The 17,328-nt window shown below is 36.2% G+C and overlaps 2 protein-coding genes and 1 long non-coding RNA gene across 7 annotated transcripts; 2 read left to right on the top strand and 1 right to left on the bottom strand.

Annotated features, from left to right (window-relative positions):
• The first annotated feature begins 1,049 nt into the window (after positions 1-1,049).
• Positions 1,050-3,355, top strand: LOC121986237. 5 transcript variants are annotated; one of them, XR_006113363.1, is made up of 4 exons: positions 1,050-1,363; positions 1,724-1,869; positions 2,455-3,012; positions 3,088-3,355. It is a non-coding gene; the product is annotated as an uncharacterized LOC121986237 (long non-coding RNA). The 5 variants fall into 5 exon arrangements; XR_006113362.1 differs by having other exon boundaries at positions 1,050-1,637; XR_006113364.1 differs by having other exon boundaries at positions 1,050-1,869; positions 2,455-2,878; positions 2,980-3,012.
• Positions 3,356-6,250: 2,895 nt separating this feature from the next.
• LOC121987106 (protein FAR1-RELATED SEQUENCE 7-like) lies at positions 6,251-9,441 on the bottom strand. Its single transcript, XM_042541008.1, has 10 exons — positions 9,408-9,441; positions 9,175-9,318; positions 8,859-8,929; positions 8,567-8,652; positions 8,399-8,461; positions 8,182-8,298; positions 7,221-8,031; positions 7,072-7,131; positions 6,894-6,989; positions 6,251-6,307 (listed from the first exon to the last, which is right to left on the bottom strand). The coding sequence occupies exons 1-10, from the start codon at positions 9,439-9,441 to the stop codon at positions 6,251-6,253; spliced, it is 1,539 nt and encodes a 512-aa protein (XP_042396942.1).
• Positions 9,442-9,832: 391 nt separating this feature from the next.
• On the top strand, positions 9,833-17,192 carry LOC121987105 (RING-H2 finger protein ATL13-like). Its single transcript, XM_042541006.1, has 4 exons — positions 9,833-10,048; positions 15,109-15,135; positions 15,185-15,286; positions 15,358-17,192. The coding sequence occupies exons 1-4, from the start codon at positions 9,833-9,835 to the stop codon at positions 16,795-16,797; spliced, it is 1,785 nt and encodes a 594-aa protein (XP_042396940.1). The 3' UTR covers positions 16,798-17,192.
• Positions 17,193-17,328: the final 136 nt, after the last annotated feature.

Raw genomic sequence — 17,328 nt, 5'->3', positions numbered from 1 at the left:
CAAATTATTGATGTCTCTTATTCGTTTTATATAACAGCTATGTAACATGTAAAATTATTTTAGTAATAATTATTTTATGTATTTATTATTGTACGAACTATTTATTCTAAAGTATAGATTAAATATTTTTATTTGATCTTATAATCTATATAATTTACAGGATCTTTATGACCATATAATTTTTATGGATTAATTTAAACAAATGAGAGATATTGAATGTTGCAGAATTTGCAACGTTAGAACTTAGGAAGTGAAAGAGGTGATTGGTCAATCTCCCTCTATTTGTTAGGAAACGGCGATGGCGACAGCAATAGGATTTGGAGAACTCGTGAACGATTAGGGGTGTCAAAAATGAATCCGACCCGATGACTCAATCCGAGTCGATCCGAAAAAAATCGGATTTGGGTTGGGCATTTTCGGGTTCGGGTCGGGTTCGGGTTGGAGGGTTGGAGAGTAAAAAAATTTCGGGTTGGGTCGGGTTGGGTTCGGGTTGACCCGGGTTGGCTTAAATATAGGGTTTTGTGGGTTTTTTTGGGATTAAATCAAATTTTATTTTAAAAATTTAGATGTTTTTATGTATAATAAAATGTTTGTATGATAATGATGGAATATTGAAATAAAAGTGAAGAATTATAGGGAAAATAACTCAAAAAAGTCATTTTGAATCGGATTTTCAGGTTATATGGGTCGGGTTCGGGTTGATCGGGTTGGTCGGGTTCGAGTTCGGGTTGAGGTGTTTTGGGTTGAACTCGGGTTCGGGTCGGGTTCGGGTTGGGTTAAAAAAAAAAAAAAAAAACTCGATCCGACCCAACCCGACCCGACCCACCCGAATTGACACCCCCAGAACGATGCGAAAAGAACAATGTGAAGTGGGAGTATTATCGATTCTGTTGGTTCTAATCTATATCCATCGACCCGTAATTTGTTAGGATCCAATTGCGGTCCATATCCATGGGGCAGCATACTAGGAGGACCGCTAAGTAGCGGATTTTTTTTTTTTTTTTTTTTTTTAGGATCCAACAGCGGATTCGCTATTTGAGTCGTCTCACACCCACTCACACACAACTGCGCCGCCACCTTACTCCAAACCCTATTTCCCATTCCGATCGCCCCTATTCATCTCATCCCTGCTCTTCCATCGACATAAATCTGAGCGAGGATCCAAAAAGAAACCGTCGGTCTTTTCTTTCGCCCTGCAAATTGCTCCCCATCCCTTGTCCTCTTCCGGAAACTACAACGTGCGACGCCGTAGGAATCGGCCTTCCGTAGCGTACACCTCACCGCAGATCTGCGCCAACTGGGATTCTGAATCAACGTCTTCTGCCAACTCCTGGGTCATCTCCTTCGTCCACCCCGGAGTCAGGTCGCAGCGCCTCTAACACCGATCTCTCTTCCTCTATCGATCTGCGTCTTTTCTATTTCCCCAACGTCTCTCCTCTCATTATCACTGCCGTTTATTCAACTTTCTTGGCTTCTAGATTTTTTTTTTCTCTCTCGTTCTTTCGTGGCACATTTGGATCCTGTTTTATTACAGTAATATCTACAATTCATGAAGGCTTAGTTTTCTTGCACCGGCTCCCTGGGGTTGGCTCAAAATCTTTTTCCCAGCCAACAGCAGCAATTTTTTATTTTTGGTGGTATTCGTTCTGTAAATTTGCAGTACTTTTTTTTTAAATCTTCGATACTGCTGTTGGAGACTGAAGTTGAAGGTTGATTTTTGCAGGTAGCAAACTTTATCGTGGAGTGAGATGATCGAGCTTGGCCGAAGGAATGAGGATAAGTCGTGCATGATTTGTCTTACTCAGATGAAGAAAAAACATTCCGGTCTTTTTACATTTGGCATGGGAGGAATTGGAAAGATTTTGCTGGGTAAGTTAAAAATAAATCTTTGTTATATTTTAATTACGTTGTATTGGCGGTGTTTTTAATATCAAAATTTGCATTAAACTTTATTTTTAGATCACCAATTCTAAATTGAGCATATTAAAAAAAAATTAGGCTTAATTATTTTTTTCCCATAATATTCCCATAGTGAAACAAATACATTGCATCATTTTTTCTCAATGATTTTCTTTATGATGATCTCTTTCTGCTTCGCTATTTTAGGCTATTACTAAGAAGCGTAAGTTGGTGGGAGGATAGTATGAATATAAATAAACTCACAAATTCAATTTTTTATGAGACCAGTTATAGTTTTTTTAGTTCAATAACTAAAAATTGATTTGGTTAAATTTTATTAATGAACTTATATGAGTTATTATTTTTATTTAAATATGCGAAAAGTGAAATTTTAATCATTTTCCAAGGTTCCAAAATTTGCTAGGCGTTAGTTATGGGCTAGACCAACGCCTAGGCTAGCACATAGAAGTTCATGTGTTTCTAAATTTATATGAGTTATGTGTTTCTAAATTATTGTTACAATAAATTTATTTTAATTTTATAATTATAATACAGGACAAATACGATGAGCTCAAGATAGCACATAGAAATTCATGTGCTAGTGAGGAAACTGAGTCATCTGTCAGTAATAATTTGGATTTATGGTTGAAGGCTAGTGAAGGGCAGAAAGGGGGAAGGATATTGGGAATGAGTTCTTTAAGCAAAAATCATAGAGTTTCTCGTAAATTCTTTTCCACCCCAACAACAGTTACGACTCAGATCAATTCCTTGACTGAAGAAGTTTCACATTTAAAGGGCATAATATTAGAAAGAGATGAAGAAAGAAGAGTTAGAGATGCAGAAATGAGAGCTAGTCAGGAAGAAATGAGAGCTCTACGTCAACAACAAAATTTAATTATGAAACATCTTCAGTTAAGTTCCGCTCCTAATTTTGGTGATATTGGCGATGATGGCGACGATGGTGGCGATGGATCTTCTTGTATGAATTTTATTTCTCATAATTAGTATTTTTGAATATTAGTTATTCTATTGTAAATATTTCCTTTTTTTTTGTTAATATTACTAATTTTTTTAAAATAGGATTGGTAAGACACAATGAAAATCAATGTTGAAGTAAGTAAAAATTATTATTTTTTCATATATAGTAATTTCTTTATTGTAATCATTGATATTGTTTATATTATGCAGAAAGAAGATGGAGAAGATTTAGTCATGTTTGGAATTTTTTTGAAATATGGATGGTTTAGAACTTCTTATGATGTTTGGATTGTATAGATTTTAGATCTTTTGTGATGTTTGTATTTTGATGTATTAAATGTTTGGCTTGTAAGGGTATTAGATCATGTTTGTATTTTCATGTATCATATGTTTGGATTGTAAGGATATTAGATGATGTTTACATTTTAATGTATGGAATGCTTGAATTTTATGGATATTTTGTGATATTTGGATTTGATGTGATTTGATTTATGTATAGTTTTATTGTTAGATATGATGTGTTAGATAGGATGTGTATTTATTAGATGCATATTTGTGTATTAATCAGGTTAAATATAGAAATAATAAAATCTTGGATGGGGTTTGTTATGTTTTGCGACAAATTTTGTGACGAAAATATTTTCATTGCAAGTCTATCGTAATATATCAAAAAAATAGTACTAGATTCTGCGATGAATTTTCATATTCGTCGCAGAATGTGCGACAAATTATTAGTTCGTCATAGAATTTGCAACAAATTATCAGATTTGTCATAGATTTTTGCGACGAATTTGGGAATTTGTCACAAATTCTGCGATGATTTTGAGAATTCGTTGCAGAATCTAAGTCATGTAGTTGTTTTGTGAAGTTTTTTTGTCGCAGAATCTGCGACAAATTTTTAGATTCGTTGAAGATTCTTCGACGAATTTGCATATTAGTCGCAGATTCTGTGACAAAAAAAATACTTCGCAAAATATACATGGCTTAGATTTCGCGACGAAATTTCAAATTCGCAGAATCTGTTACGAATTTCTAAATTCGTCGTCAAAAACTACGACAAATCTGATAATTTGTTGCAAATTCTGCGACGAATTCTGTGACGAACTTGAAATCGTTGCAAAATTCAAAATTCGTTGCAAATTGAATTGGCTAAGGTTTATGATCTTCCAACTAACTCTGCGACGAAAATATAATTTGTCGCAAATTTTGCGACGAATTATTTTTTTCCCGCAAATATCAGCAATGAAAATACTAATTCGTTGTAAAATCGGCGACGAATTTTATTTTCATCGTAAATAATTTCTGAAGAATATTGTGACGAATTTTATTTTCGTCGCTGATTTTGCAATAAATTTTTTTTTTGTCGCAAATATTTAGGGACGAGGTTTCTGCGATGAAAAATATTCGTCGCCAATTTCGTCGCAAAAAAAATTGCGACAAATTTTTTTAAAATTTCTTCGCCAAATTTGTCGCAAAAGGCAATTTTTTTGTAGTGTTGGTTCTCAGGCTTTTGCAGTTCGTTGTTGATACGGAGTTCTTCGACTAGTGCTGCAGAACAGGTTAACCTGTTGTTGTGGTCAGAGGTCCGAGGTCTGGGCGAGGTGGGACTAAAAAAATATGACAATGGTTTTTGAATTGCTTCCAAGTCATATCTGACTCTTCTTGTTCCATCTCATCAAATCAAAGTTGGGCCTCCCCTACCAAGTGGAAGGTAGAAAGGTCAACCTTGTCGGTTTCTGTGGTCCTTTGGTTGGCAAAGAAATTTTCGTACATTTTAATCCAGCCCGGTGATCCCCTTTTCTAGAATAGGTGGAGAACTCCGTCTTCGAGTACCGCGGAACCAGGGTGCCACTAATTGATGGTTTAAGTCTGACCTCCGAGGCTTTGGAAGGGACACACTCCATGCTAGTAGGGTTGTTTGCGGTGGGCACTGACTGTCGTCTTGTCTCTTGAACAGTATGAGATGACTCAACCATTGGCTCCTCTAATCCTCGTTGGTGGAAGGTTATCTGCTCTATGAAAACTAGCTGTTGCGAGATCAATCTTTCCATGAAGACATCAAGTTTGGATGTGATAGGATTCGTGTCACCTATGATCGACTCTGATACCAAGTTGTTATGGTCCTGAGTGCAAGATCAGTCGAGCACTTTTGAAGCCTGGTGGATCTGATTAATTACGCGAGTCAAATAAGACACAAAATTCATGAGGATGTTAATTTGTGAAAACGGAGGCATAAAGTTCACTGTGGCATAGTCGCGAGCTTGCGGACTGAACCACTGATAAACTATGAGTTGACTGGAACAAATTCTAACGACCCAAGCAATAGAAAATGGAGGACTTTGAGCCAAAGAAAGTCAGAGATAGATTTTCATTGGTTGGTTTTGCACAATAGAATTAAAGAAGGTAGTTAGTTTTTCAGGATTTCTCTGTGTTTTTTTTTCCTGTTATAGACATGGTGAAAACCAATACAATTGCTTAGAGGTTGCTTTCTAATTACAACAGGATGACTTTGTATTGCAGACTCAATGAACATTTCAATGCAGAAACTCATCAATTTTTTTTGCAGTCCATTAGTTCTGTGTTGGTCATTAGTGAACAAGGCTTGGAGCAAGAGGCTGAAGGGATGAAAACTATTCACACAACAACAAAACTCATTCAAAATATCGAGCAGTCCATTAGTTCTGTGCTAGTCCAAATTATATAGCATAATAGAGAATCAATAATGTGCATCTTTAACATCTTTAACATCAGCTGGGTTGAACTTCAGGCCAAGCTAATATAGCATCTTAACATCAGGTAACATTGACCTTGTGTTCAAACAAATAGTAAAAACATCTCCATTGCCAAAAAGGGGACCTATAGTAACAAGCATGAGCACCTCAACCGGTCCTCATGACCAGAATTTTTCAAGCAAGATGTCTGGAACACCAATGAAGATGTTGATAGCTCAAGAGATGTCAACAGACATAAAGTCTTAGCCGAAACCACTCAGTGTTGTTGCTCGATTGATGGGTCTTGATGATGAGCTAAAACCTCAGCCGTGCCCAGAAGATAGCCAAAATAAGTCCCAAGAAGGCCTTAATCAAGCTTATTTTGCAGCACATACAGATTGCCCTCAACAAGATATATTAATTAACAAGGCAGGTCCTTCTCAGTCTCATACAGATGCGCTGGATGTTCTCAGTTCAAACAGAGATTTATTTCTCAAATTTCTTGATGAACCAAACTCCCTGTTCACAAAGCAACTAAACAATAGATTAGTTGGAACCTAAAGTATTTGGAATCTGTCAAGAAAGGAAATCATATTAATAGATTAACTAGTATTTCAGGTGCACATATAAATAGACATAGACACATACGAGATCGTTAATGTCTAAGGGGAGGAGTCCGCACGAGGTGGTCTAGCAAATTGCACAAATGGGAATTGCACCTATAACAGTAAACAATTGTAAACTATTAGAAAGCCGAAACAATAAAGGAAGCCAAAACAATTGTAAACTGCACACATCAGCAAGAATTACAAGTGATTATGACATAACCAAATCACCGATAAAGGAAGTCGAAACAATTGAATAAATTGCAGGTCCATACAACAGTGCTTATCAATAGAAATGCAGGTCCATACAACATCACAAGGAGAACAAAATGTTGAATAAATTGCAGCATTTAACTTTATACAAGGCCAAAGCATCGGCAGCAACGTCATTCAATTCTACAAAAAAAAAAAAATTGAGAACTTATACATCACAAATTTTAAATTGACAGTCTGCAGTGTGAAAAAGGATTTGAAGCATTGCCAGAAAAAAAAAATCCTGGACAAATTTTGAAAGAACGAATTGTAAAATTATGAGATAGAAGTTCAGTTAATAAGTATAATTTGTTGAGAAAAGCAAAAGTACAATGTAGGTCAAATTTGCTTAGAAAATTCATACAGATTGAAACAACAAGATTCAGACAGATATTATAAATTTCAATCAGACTTAAAGAAACTTGTGATAACTAAGATGTATATATACCTGAGAAAGTTGTAATGCCAATAATGGTGGAAATTGAGTCTCAGCCATATTGAAACTACCAACAGAGCTACCAATTGTTGGCACAGAATTTATAGGCTAAAACAAAAAAATAAAATATAATCTTAGATAGTTATAACATAAATTATCTTAGATTAACATAAGTAAAACAAATACCAACTTGATGAATGATCTGGTCACATTGTACACTGGCCACGGTGGAAATACTTTGATCTACACCCTGTGTTATAAAAAAATAGAATGATTTTAATTACAACAAATAATACCAAATAAATAAAATTTGCGAAGTTATGGAATAGAAACCATTACAATTGTTGAAGCTTGGTTTGTTTTCCTCGCTGCTTTTCTTTTCCTTGAAAGCTTCTCTAACCCACCTTTCAACCTCTTACCTGACACCGTTTTTTTCTTCATTTTAATCCCTTTCACTCCAGTAGAGTTCCCTTCACCATAATCAAATTCCCTGGATGCTTGGCTCACATTTAATTGTTGGACATTTGATTCATTAACTTGTAATTTATCATCCACTATCTTACACAAGCTCAACATAGCATCTTTAACAAACATGTAGGTGTCATTCCTTTCTGCTGCCTTGGTAATCAATTGAACATTCAACCCACATAACTCTTTGTAACGCATGTTTTGAAGTACTTTTGGATCCAAACTAGCATTGTTGGCCATTGAATCATTAACTCCAAAATATTCAATTTTTGCTTTTCTTGTCAACCTTTTCAATACATAATCACTTGGGATCTTCATGATATTTTTCCACGTAAATATTTTCAGAATATGAGAACACAAAATTCCAGCAAATTCAAATTTTCTACGGCTACACTCAATTTTTTCATACTTCTTATCAAGTGTAACTATATGATGGTTTTTCTTTTTGTGAGGAGTAACTTTATATTTTGTAAATGTATCAACATCCTCACAAATTTCAAGATTAGAATCATGAGATAAGCACCACTCCTGTTGAAAACACTTGTATACCTCAGGAGTATAAATTTCACTAGCATGCTTTAAAATCTCAATTGGAAACATTAAATAGGGAACAATTGTATTTGATTTGAAATCAGCTTTTAATTCCTCATATCGACGATCATCAAGAAGCCTTTGGAAGTGACTGAAAAAGTCTAAAAACTTGTGTTTATAAGTGACATATTTTTTCATAATATTATTCATGCTCTCACTTCTTTGGGTTGTAGTCATATATGCACAAAATATTTGTCGTCCATATACTAAAGCTCATTTTTCCTTGATGTTGTACATGCACCTCAACCAATCATTGTCTTCAAGTGCATACTTGGCTAACATCATGTTCCATGCTGAAATAAAATCTTCCTCTTCATCAAAATCATATATACATGAGGCAAAATCTTCAGCAAAGTCTCTAAACATAGAAAAAAACTCCATTTAAATGTATGACAGCATTTTGATAAATATGCCAAATGCACAAACGATGATGTGTTTCAGGCCATCTGGAAGCTAACGCATTTGTCATTGCTGCATCTTGATCTGTAAGAATAGTAGTTGGTTTTTTCTCACCCATAGCTCTAATTAATGTATCAAATAATCACTCAAAAGTCAAACTGGTTTCATCATATAATAAAGCGGCACCAAAAAGTATGGATTGTTTATGATGATTAACACCTACAAACAATGTAATTGGCCGACCTTCATTGTTCTTTCTGTAGGTTGTGTCAAAGCAAACAACATCTCCAAAATTAGCATAATCAGCTCTCATCTTAGCATCAGACCAAAAAATATTAGTAATCAAATCATCTTCATCAACTTGGATAGCATAAAAAAAATTTGGATCGTCGAATTGCATTCTCTGCAGATATTCCAATACACCCCTGTATCCCCAACTCTCATATTTATTGTTCTTTTGGATCGTAAGTAGTTTTTATAATCTTGAGGAATAAATCCTAAATTATCCCTCCCACCTACTTGCCTCACCATAAGATTATGAGATGCTTTTGGAGGGATTCCCACATCACTTGCCATCTCAATCTGTATCACTGCAGAAGAAGATATATTCCTATGACTTCTGTAGAGGTGTGTTTTGTTTGGACTTGAGAGATAATGATTATGCTCTTTAACAAACTGTACCACAGTAAACTTGCTTTTTTCCGATTACAAATCTTCATTTTAGCCTCACAACCAAACCTTGTTTTATCATGACTTGCTTTGACATAAAGATCCCGTTTGTCTTTTCCTCTTTTACCTTGGGCACAACAATAAAAGACCCTATCAAGTAATTTACCCGATTCATCCTTGTGGATTCTACCTCTCCTTACACCGAATCCAACCTTTTTAGCATATGCCAAATAAAATTGATATGCATCTTCTTCTGTCTCAAATTCCAATCTCATTTGTGGTATATCCAAATCGGTTTCAATGTTCAAGCCTATACAAGCAAACAAACAAAGCAAGATGGGTAAAAAGGAAAATTTGATATACTGAAGCTCAATACATTCCCAATATGATTTTTATTACCTTCATCAATATCATCAAAGTCAACTTCCCACATATCCTCATTTCCTTCAAAATTCAAATGACGACAACTTGTAGATTCACCCTCCATAATAATTACTTTAAATCCTGTTAATAAATTCTATTTAGGGCCAAAAAAAAAATAGTCACATATTTTCTATTTTCTGCAACATTCAACTAAAATTGTAAATCTGGAACTCAAACAATTAAATAGGAAGGAATTCAAGCAAAGCCAGTAAAATAGAAAACAAGCTTTCGCACAAACTGTCAGAACTTTGTAAAATCCATAGTTATAAGACTGCTATTACTTGCAGAAAGTTACAGATGGATTTTATTCTGTAAAAAGGCCTCTATTGCAAGAATTGTTGGCTGGCCCAGTGGCCCTCAAAGCAATTTGACAATAATATAATCAATGACATAACGATGACATGCATTTTAATGGAGATCATTGTCAGATGCTAAAGAAAAAGAAGACTGACAATGTCACTAAGCCGGCGGATGATGGCGAGAGGAAAGGAAGAAGTGGAAGATGGCGCCGACGGATGATGGCGAGAGGAAAGGAAGAAGTGCAAGATGGCGCCGGCGGATCGCAGATGCGGGGACGATGGCTTGCGGCTAGGGCACAACTTTCGTTTCGCGTGAGGGTTTTTCGTCGTCGGCTTCCGTCCCCGGCTTGAGGCTAGAGCTCGCTGCCTCTCGTCGTTTGGGCGTGAGGTTAGGGCTCCTCCTGTTTTGCAACTCTTCGTTTCGGCAGAGTTGGGGAGGATGGAGGCTAGGGCTCGCGAGAAACGCTGCCTCTGCTTGCGTTTCGCGTGAGTTGAGTTTCGGGCGTGCACGTGCCTTGCACGTGATACACGTTTTATATGGGTTTTGTGGTCCAGGGATGGTCCAGGGCTATTTGATCCAGAGGATCCGAACTGCTTGTACAAGCAGTGAGATCACCTCTCTCTCTTACATGAATGAGAGAGAGAAGGTGATGGAGAGGAGAGAGATGGAGGGGCACTGTCTCTACAGGTAGTATCAAATTAATCGAATAAATTCCTACCCAAATATATTATCTCTATGTCGTATGATAGGAATTTTATTACCCAGAGTTTCTTTAATCGAAGTTGAATAGATCAATAAAAATTATTTAAAATAGTAATTGAAATGTATATTAATAATATTATAAAAATTTATTATTCATTGTAAAATTAATTAGTATTTTAAATATTTTATTTACAAAATTTAACTTTATTTATTTAATTAAAAATAGTATAAATATATTGGTTTTTAGCCATTTGTGTTTACAAGTTTTACATAAAAGAATTTTCATACTTTATCTTACTATTTTATTAAAAATCTTCCCTTTTTATTAACTTTGGTGAAGCCTAAAATGAATTTACGTTAATATCCTTTTTTCTATTCACACTAAAAATAATTCCAAGGTTTATTAGTAATTCCACAAGCGAAACAATCAGTGATCTAGAGTTCGAGACTCAGCTGCGGCATATTATTATGAATTTTTCTCATCATTAATTTTCTCTGGTTGTTTTATATAAAAAAAATATAGTTCACTTTAGTCCCACATTTTAGAATTGACAAAAGTATGATCAAAGAAGCTTCTATAAATATTTTAGGTCAGCAATATTAAAAAATATATTTGTCTTAGTTTTTTTTACTAAGATAAATATAATATTAAATTAAATTAATTTTTTCATAGGGAAGTCGTAAGGGTGCCACTCGAAAATATAATCCAAACAATTTGAATTATCAAAGACCCAAATGATTCAGATTTTCAAAAGTAAGGTAATTTTATTATAAAGGGTCAATGTGATAAACCAATAATAATTTTATCTTACACTAAAATTTCTGTATTAAAAGGTGACGATAATATCTATTCCAGACAGATACATATAGATAAATTACAGGGACAATTTATTCTATACAATGAGTGACCTTTCGCATTTTTTTTCCTATAAATTATAAATCTATTTAAATCTAGTTAATGTAACTTGGGCTTTGATCCAAGTAAGTTTAATAGCTCAAATTTTTGCATTGTTATCGGATCCAATACCAAGTATTTTCCTTCTACAATTATTTTGCGTCTAAATCCAAAAACATGTTCATGAGTTACTTGTACTGGCGTCTACTCTTACAACTATCAAATTGGGCTCTGCACAATTAAAACTATTTGTTTCAATTTTATGCATTCAACCCAAATATCTATCTATTATTGTCTTTCTATAGGCTATATTCACGTCTAAATTCAGTTAACTCGTTGCATTTTCCTCTGGCTTATACATATGGCATATAATTAGAATCGTCAATTTGAATTGTATTTTCCTTTGGCTTATACATGTGGCATATAATTAGAATCACCCATTTGAATTGACACAACAGAAAAAAATCAATTTTTAGCGATGACATTAAAGACGGAAATATATTTTTATCTCTATATTAGAGAGAGAATTAATATTCGTCTTCAATTTGAGATGAACTTAAAGTTCCATCTCTAAATAGGGAAAAAATTATATTTTCATCACTAATTGGGTCCTTAATAATAAAAAGTAAATTTAATCTAGATTAATAGGGACGAAAACGTATTATCCATCGCTATATAGAGATGGAATTTAATCTCCTCTAAATAGTGACAGAATATTAGAGACGGAATTTATATTCCGTCTCTATATAACGAGAGAATAATTTATTCTGTTGCTAATTATCAATGTTGTATTTTAAATATTATTGATGGAATAAAATAATTCATCGCTAAATAGAGACGAAGTTTAAATTCTATCTCTATAAAGTGACGGATTATTTATTTCATCTCTAATATTTAAAAAATTTAGTGTTGATAAATAACGACGGAATAAATAATTTGTTTCTAAATAGAGACGGAGATTAAATTTTCTCTATAGCGACAGATTATTTATTCCGTCGCTATTATATAAAAATACATGTTGATAATTAGCAATGGAATATATTAATCCGTCGCTATATAGCGACGGACATAAATGTCCATCACTAATATCGGGATTTAGGAATAGCCTCGGTCCTGATCTTCCAAAGTGCTTGCGTTCTCAATCTCTCCGACGACTGTACCCTCCATTCTCTGGCGTCCTCTCCTTTGGCGACCATGTAGATATGATCTTCTCTTTTTTAACCTTAACGACGGCGATCTTGGCCGTCCAAGCTCACAGCTTATTTTTTTGTGTTCAGGACATGTTTAGTTAATATATGGAATCATGTGTCTAGTACCTCCCTTATATTGATGAATGTATGTTTAATAATATGCTAAATTTTGTATTACCTCTGTTATACATGAAATCATGTTGTAGTACCTCTCTTGTATTAATTCATAATTGCTAAGAAACGTAATGTTGTCAATTTTATACTCATTAGGATACAATGTATGGATGGTGCTGTATTACGTTATCTGTGTAATCATTTCAAATGTAGAAATAAAGTTTTCCGTGATGAGGACACTGAAAGTATATCTCTATGTAAAAAAGGATTTGTTACAAATTGCTACAACGGGTACTGTCATTGATTGTCTTATTTATCTCATTGGATTTGAACTTCGGTTGCTTCTTCTTATGGCACAACTACTTTAGGGGAATCATCATATAATGAGAATGCAATGCAATCAATGATTCATGACGCGATGAAGGCAATTGATCGTTCCAATATATATGAAATACAAATACCTAAGTTCAGCAACTGTATGACATATTAAAGGTTAGTGAAAGTGAAGTGTGGAAAGAGATTTCATTCATTCATTCTCAAATATCTGCTACTGTAAGGTTATTGAATATCAAGGTAAAACATCATTTCTCATAACGATATTTTCATAATATTTGTCAATTGACGTCAGAGTTGCTTCCTACTAATTATCTAATGATTGATAGCTTCTACAGTATAAAAAAATTAGTAAAGGATTTAGGTTTACCTGTAGAGAAGATTGATTGTTGTATGATATTTTGGAATGAAGATAGTAAACTGATTAAATGCAGAATTTGTACTCACTTTCATTATAACATAGTAGTCACATACTAGGGAAGAAGATGAAAAAAATTAAATGAAAAGTTATGTATTAATTTTCGTTAACTGCTACACTTGAACGCTTATATGCAGCTCTGCAACAATAAGACACATAAGGTGACATTATGAGCATGTGCACAAAAGAGGTATAATGTGTCATCCTTGTGACTTCCCTCTATGAAAAAATCTTGATATAATATTTTCCTCCTTTGTAATGAAACTGCGTAATGTGAGACTTGAAGGTCCGGGTAGGCCGGCTAGAAGAGGGTTGAATAGCTTGAAAAAAATAAATCAAGACCTTTCTCGTTCTTTGGACTTGGGTTAGCAGCAATAATATAAAAATAAACAATACAAAAATTGAAAGAAAAGACTCGGAATACTTGGTTACAGCCGAGATGGTTGTTAATCCAAGACAATGACAGCATTAGAAAAACTTCTTCGTGTAAGCGGAGAAGCCTCTTACAATCTTTGAACGCTCAGACTATTGTTAGGAATTGAATGCTTGAGTTGATTGATTATTTCCTAGCTCCAGTGGTCTTTTTATAGCTCCTGAAAATTTTATCTACAGCTTGAGGGTGCCTCCCAAAGGTATGGAGGGCGCCTCTAGCGAGGTGGCACGGATAAAACTTTATCCGCTGCGAACGACCACTTGGTCAGGTCTAGGGCGCCCTCAATACTATGGAGGGTATCCTCAATACCTGGTAATTACATAACAAAGGTTATACATGATAACTTGAACCAAACGCACCCTTAAGACGATGAAAAGAGAGAAAAAGACTTTATTCATTATCTATCAAGGAGTAAAGGAAGCCACTTTTGAGTTGATTGCTCTAGCAACAACATCACTAAAGGTTTGAAAGATATTGAAGATAACATATGATGATGAAGTAGATAAAGTAAAAAATATTTACCTACAAACTCTACGAACCCAATTTGAAAAAAAAGAGTTCATAAATAATTTCTACAGCACAATTTGAAGTACTACAATAAAAAGCTTCATAAATAATTTCCGGAGAAAAGTGAATCATCTTTTTACTGTATTTATAAATAATTTCTGATTATTTTATTTTTATAGAATCTCTTTTCCATCCTCGTACTTTCATACAAATCTCTCCAACATTAAAGTAACAGCTGTGTATTATTGTGTGGGTCGTTATCTTGTTGGTATAGTATTCTTTCAAGACTCTTTTCTCTAGCAATCCAAAACTTTGACATATGTAGGGTGGTAGGGGAAGGAGAAGGATTCGAGGAGGAAAGGAATGATGGGGAGGTAGGAAGAGGAACGGTAGAGTTTGCTTGGGTTTGAGGAGGAAGAAGGAGGAGAAGACTCAATCGCACGGTGCGGAAAAAATGTACAGGAATAGTAGTGATTTTTATTGTAAAAAAAGTCCGAATAGAACAAAAAGACAATTTTCCTTAGACTTCAAAAGCACCGTTCCAATTTAGTGATTTCCAAACACCCATCAAAGCAGGCAAAACAAATCCCAAGGCTCAAATCTTCATCTTAATTCTCCAATCTCACTACAACAATTAACTCTTCATCACTTCCCATGGAAGAAGAGAAAGGCAGTCCCCAATCTCCCAGAAAACACGAGGACTAGTTGACCTCCAAAAGAAATGGTTTAGAAGGTCAGAACTCCTCGAAGTGGAGCTCAATCCATGACGAAGTCTGTGCGTGCAGGCAGGAGTTGAATGGCAGCCAGTTCAGGTACAATTACAAAACTGATTCTATTTTTCTGTCTTGCTGCTTGGTGCAGGATCTTAATGGCGGCCCTCGAGCCTGCTGCTTAAATGAAAAGGATTTCTTGGAAGAAGAAGAAGCATTAACTTATGAGCAAACCTCAGCAGTAGTTAATCACGTATGTTATTGCCATTAGGTGCCAAAAATTACTGAACACCATTCAATATTTATGTTATGCGTCTCCATCAGCTGTCAAACCCCCCATTCATTAGTTTTCCACTGCCATTAAGGATCTCATCTGCCCTCCATTTGACCTTCCGAATGAATTCCTCTTCCTCTTCCAATCCCTCTTACTCTTCTCTCTCCACCCTCTTCTTCTTGCTCAGGAGTGCTAAAGCAATGCATGAATCAGTTCTTTCACCACCTCCTTTTCTTTATTCATCTCCCGTCATCAACAGCGAGAACAGGATCAACCACAGCCTTCTTCTCTTCATCGTCATCTTGGCCATCGTCTTCTTTGTCTCTGGCATCTTCCACCTGCTGGTGAGGTGCTTCCTCATGAGACCCATTGCCCGGGAGCCGGAGGAGCACACCGACGGCGTCACGGCCTTGCAGGGCCAGCTCCGGCAGCTGTTCCACCTCCATGACGCGGGGGTGGATCAGTCGTTCATCGACATGCTGCCGGTCTTCCTGTACAAGGCCATCGTGGGGATCAAGGATCCCTTTGACTGTGCAGTTTGCCTGTGCGAGTTCGGGCCCGAGGACAAGCTCAGGCTGCTCCCTAAGTGCAGCCATGCCTTCCACCTCGAGTGCATAGACACATGGCTCTTGTCCCACTCCACCTGCCCTCTCTGCCGGAGCAGCCTCCTCAACGGCTGCTGCTCCCCTCGAAGCCCCATGGTTCTTGTTCTTGATTCAGCCAGTGAGGCAGCTTCTGGCAGGAGAGAATCGGTGCTAGTTGACGGGGGCGGTGATGATGATGATGATGATGATGATGAGCCCAGTGCCTTCGGGGAGGCTGCAGCAAAGGAACCGGTGGCTGTCACGGTGGCCGTCAAGCTCGGCAAATTTAAGAGTACTGAAGCAGAGGGTCAAGAAGCCACAAGCAGCAATGCTAACGCTAGTAATTCAAGTCAGAGGAGGTGCTTCTCAATGGGGTCTTATGAGTATGTGATGGAAGACTACACAATGCTTTGGGTACCCATTGAACCTCCAAAGAAGCCTTATGTCAAGAAGTCAGGCCATCGAATCGCGATGTCCGAATGTGATTGTCATTCAAGAAGGGAGGGGTTTCGAGGACTCGATCGAGCCATAGCACCGCAAGACGGCAATGTTAGTGCCATTAGCAGTGGCGGTTTACATTTGAAAGAGAGCTTCTCAGCTTCCAAGATTTGGCTTCAGGCCAAGGAGAAAAGTGACACTTCCAGGAGGGCGATCTCTTTCCGTTTACCATTAAATTGGGCAATGACCAATCGGTTGAAGCTCAAAGACAATGCCAGCCCCGCTGCCACCGCCGCTTCCGTGTTCAATGTCTCGCCGTGGGGGAAGAATTCAAGCGAGGTGGATTTGGATATCGAAGTAGGAAGCTCCAGCTACAGTGTAGGATCTCGAGTCGATGAGGCACGTTCCTTCACAAGGACATTGTTTTGGCTAGTAGGAAGGCAGAACAGAGCGGGAAATCATCTCTGATATGGATGCTGTTGCTATCTTAGCATTCATTCATTCATCCAAGGAGATGAGCATGATACACCTTCAAAATTTCCCACCCTCATCAAAGTTCTTCAAGAGAGATGGATTTTTCATATCTCAGAGAAGGCTGTAGCTGATAATATGTATCAGGAAGTAAACATAGCGTCTGTTTGTCGTAAATAAAAATAGGATCTTTGTTTCAAATCCCTTCGGGTTTTTCCACCTAGTGAGGAAAAAATCATTAGAAAGGAGTAGCAAACCAAACTAAAAATTCTCAGAGAAGAAATCAGAATAACCTGTACTGTTATATCAAAATGTAGCTTTCATTTACTTTGAACTACCTTTCCAACCATTCAAAGAGATTACGAAAATGTAACTCAAAGAGTACTTGTGGTATAAATAAATTGGCATGGAATTAATGATGTGGATGGTGAATTCAAATTCAAATGCCCGGACCAGTTTACTTGTGATGTTTGTTCTTCTTTCACCATCATTCATCTCATTTGGTGAGGCGGAAAAACATTTATGGAT

The sequence above is a fragment of the Zingiber officinale genome, chromosome 5B, assembly GCF_018446385.1.
Source record: "Zingiber officinale cultivar Zhangliang chromosome 5B, Zo_v1.1, whole genome shotgun sequence".
Lineage (NCBI taxonomy): Eukaryota > Viridiplantae > Streptophyta > Magnoliopsida > Zingiberales > Zingiberaceae > Zingiber > Zingiber officinale.
The sequence above is the reverse complement of the archived record's forward strand: the minus strand, read 5'-3'. Positions and strand labels throughout refer to the sequence as shown.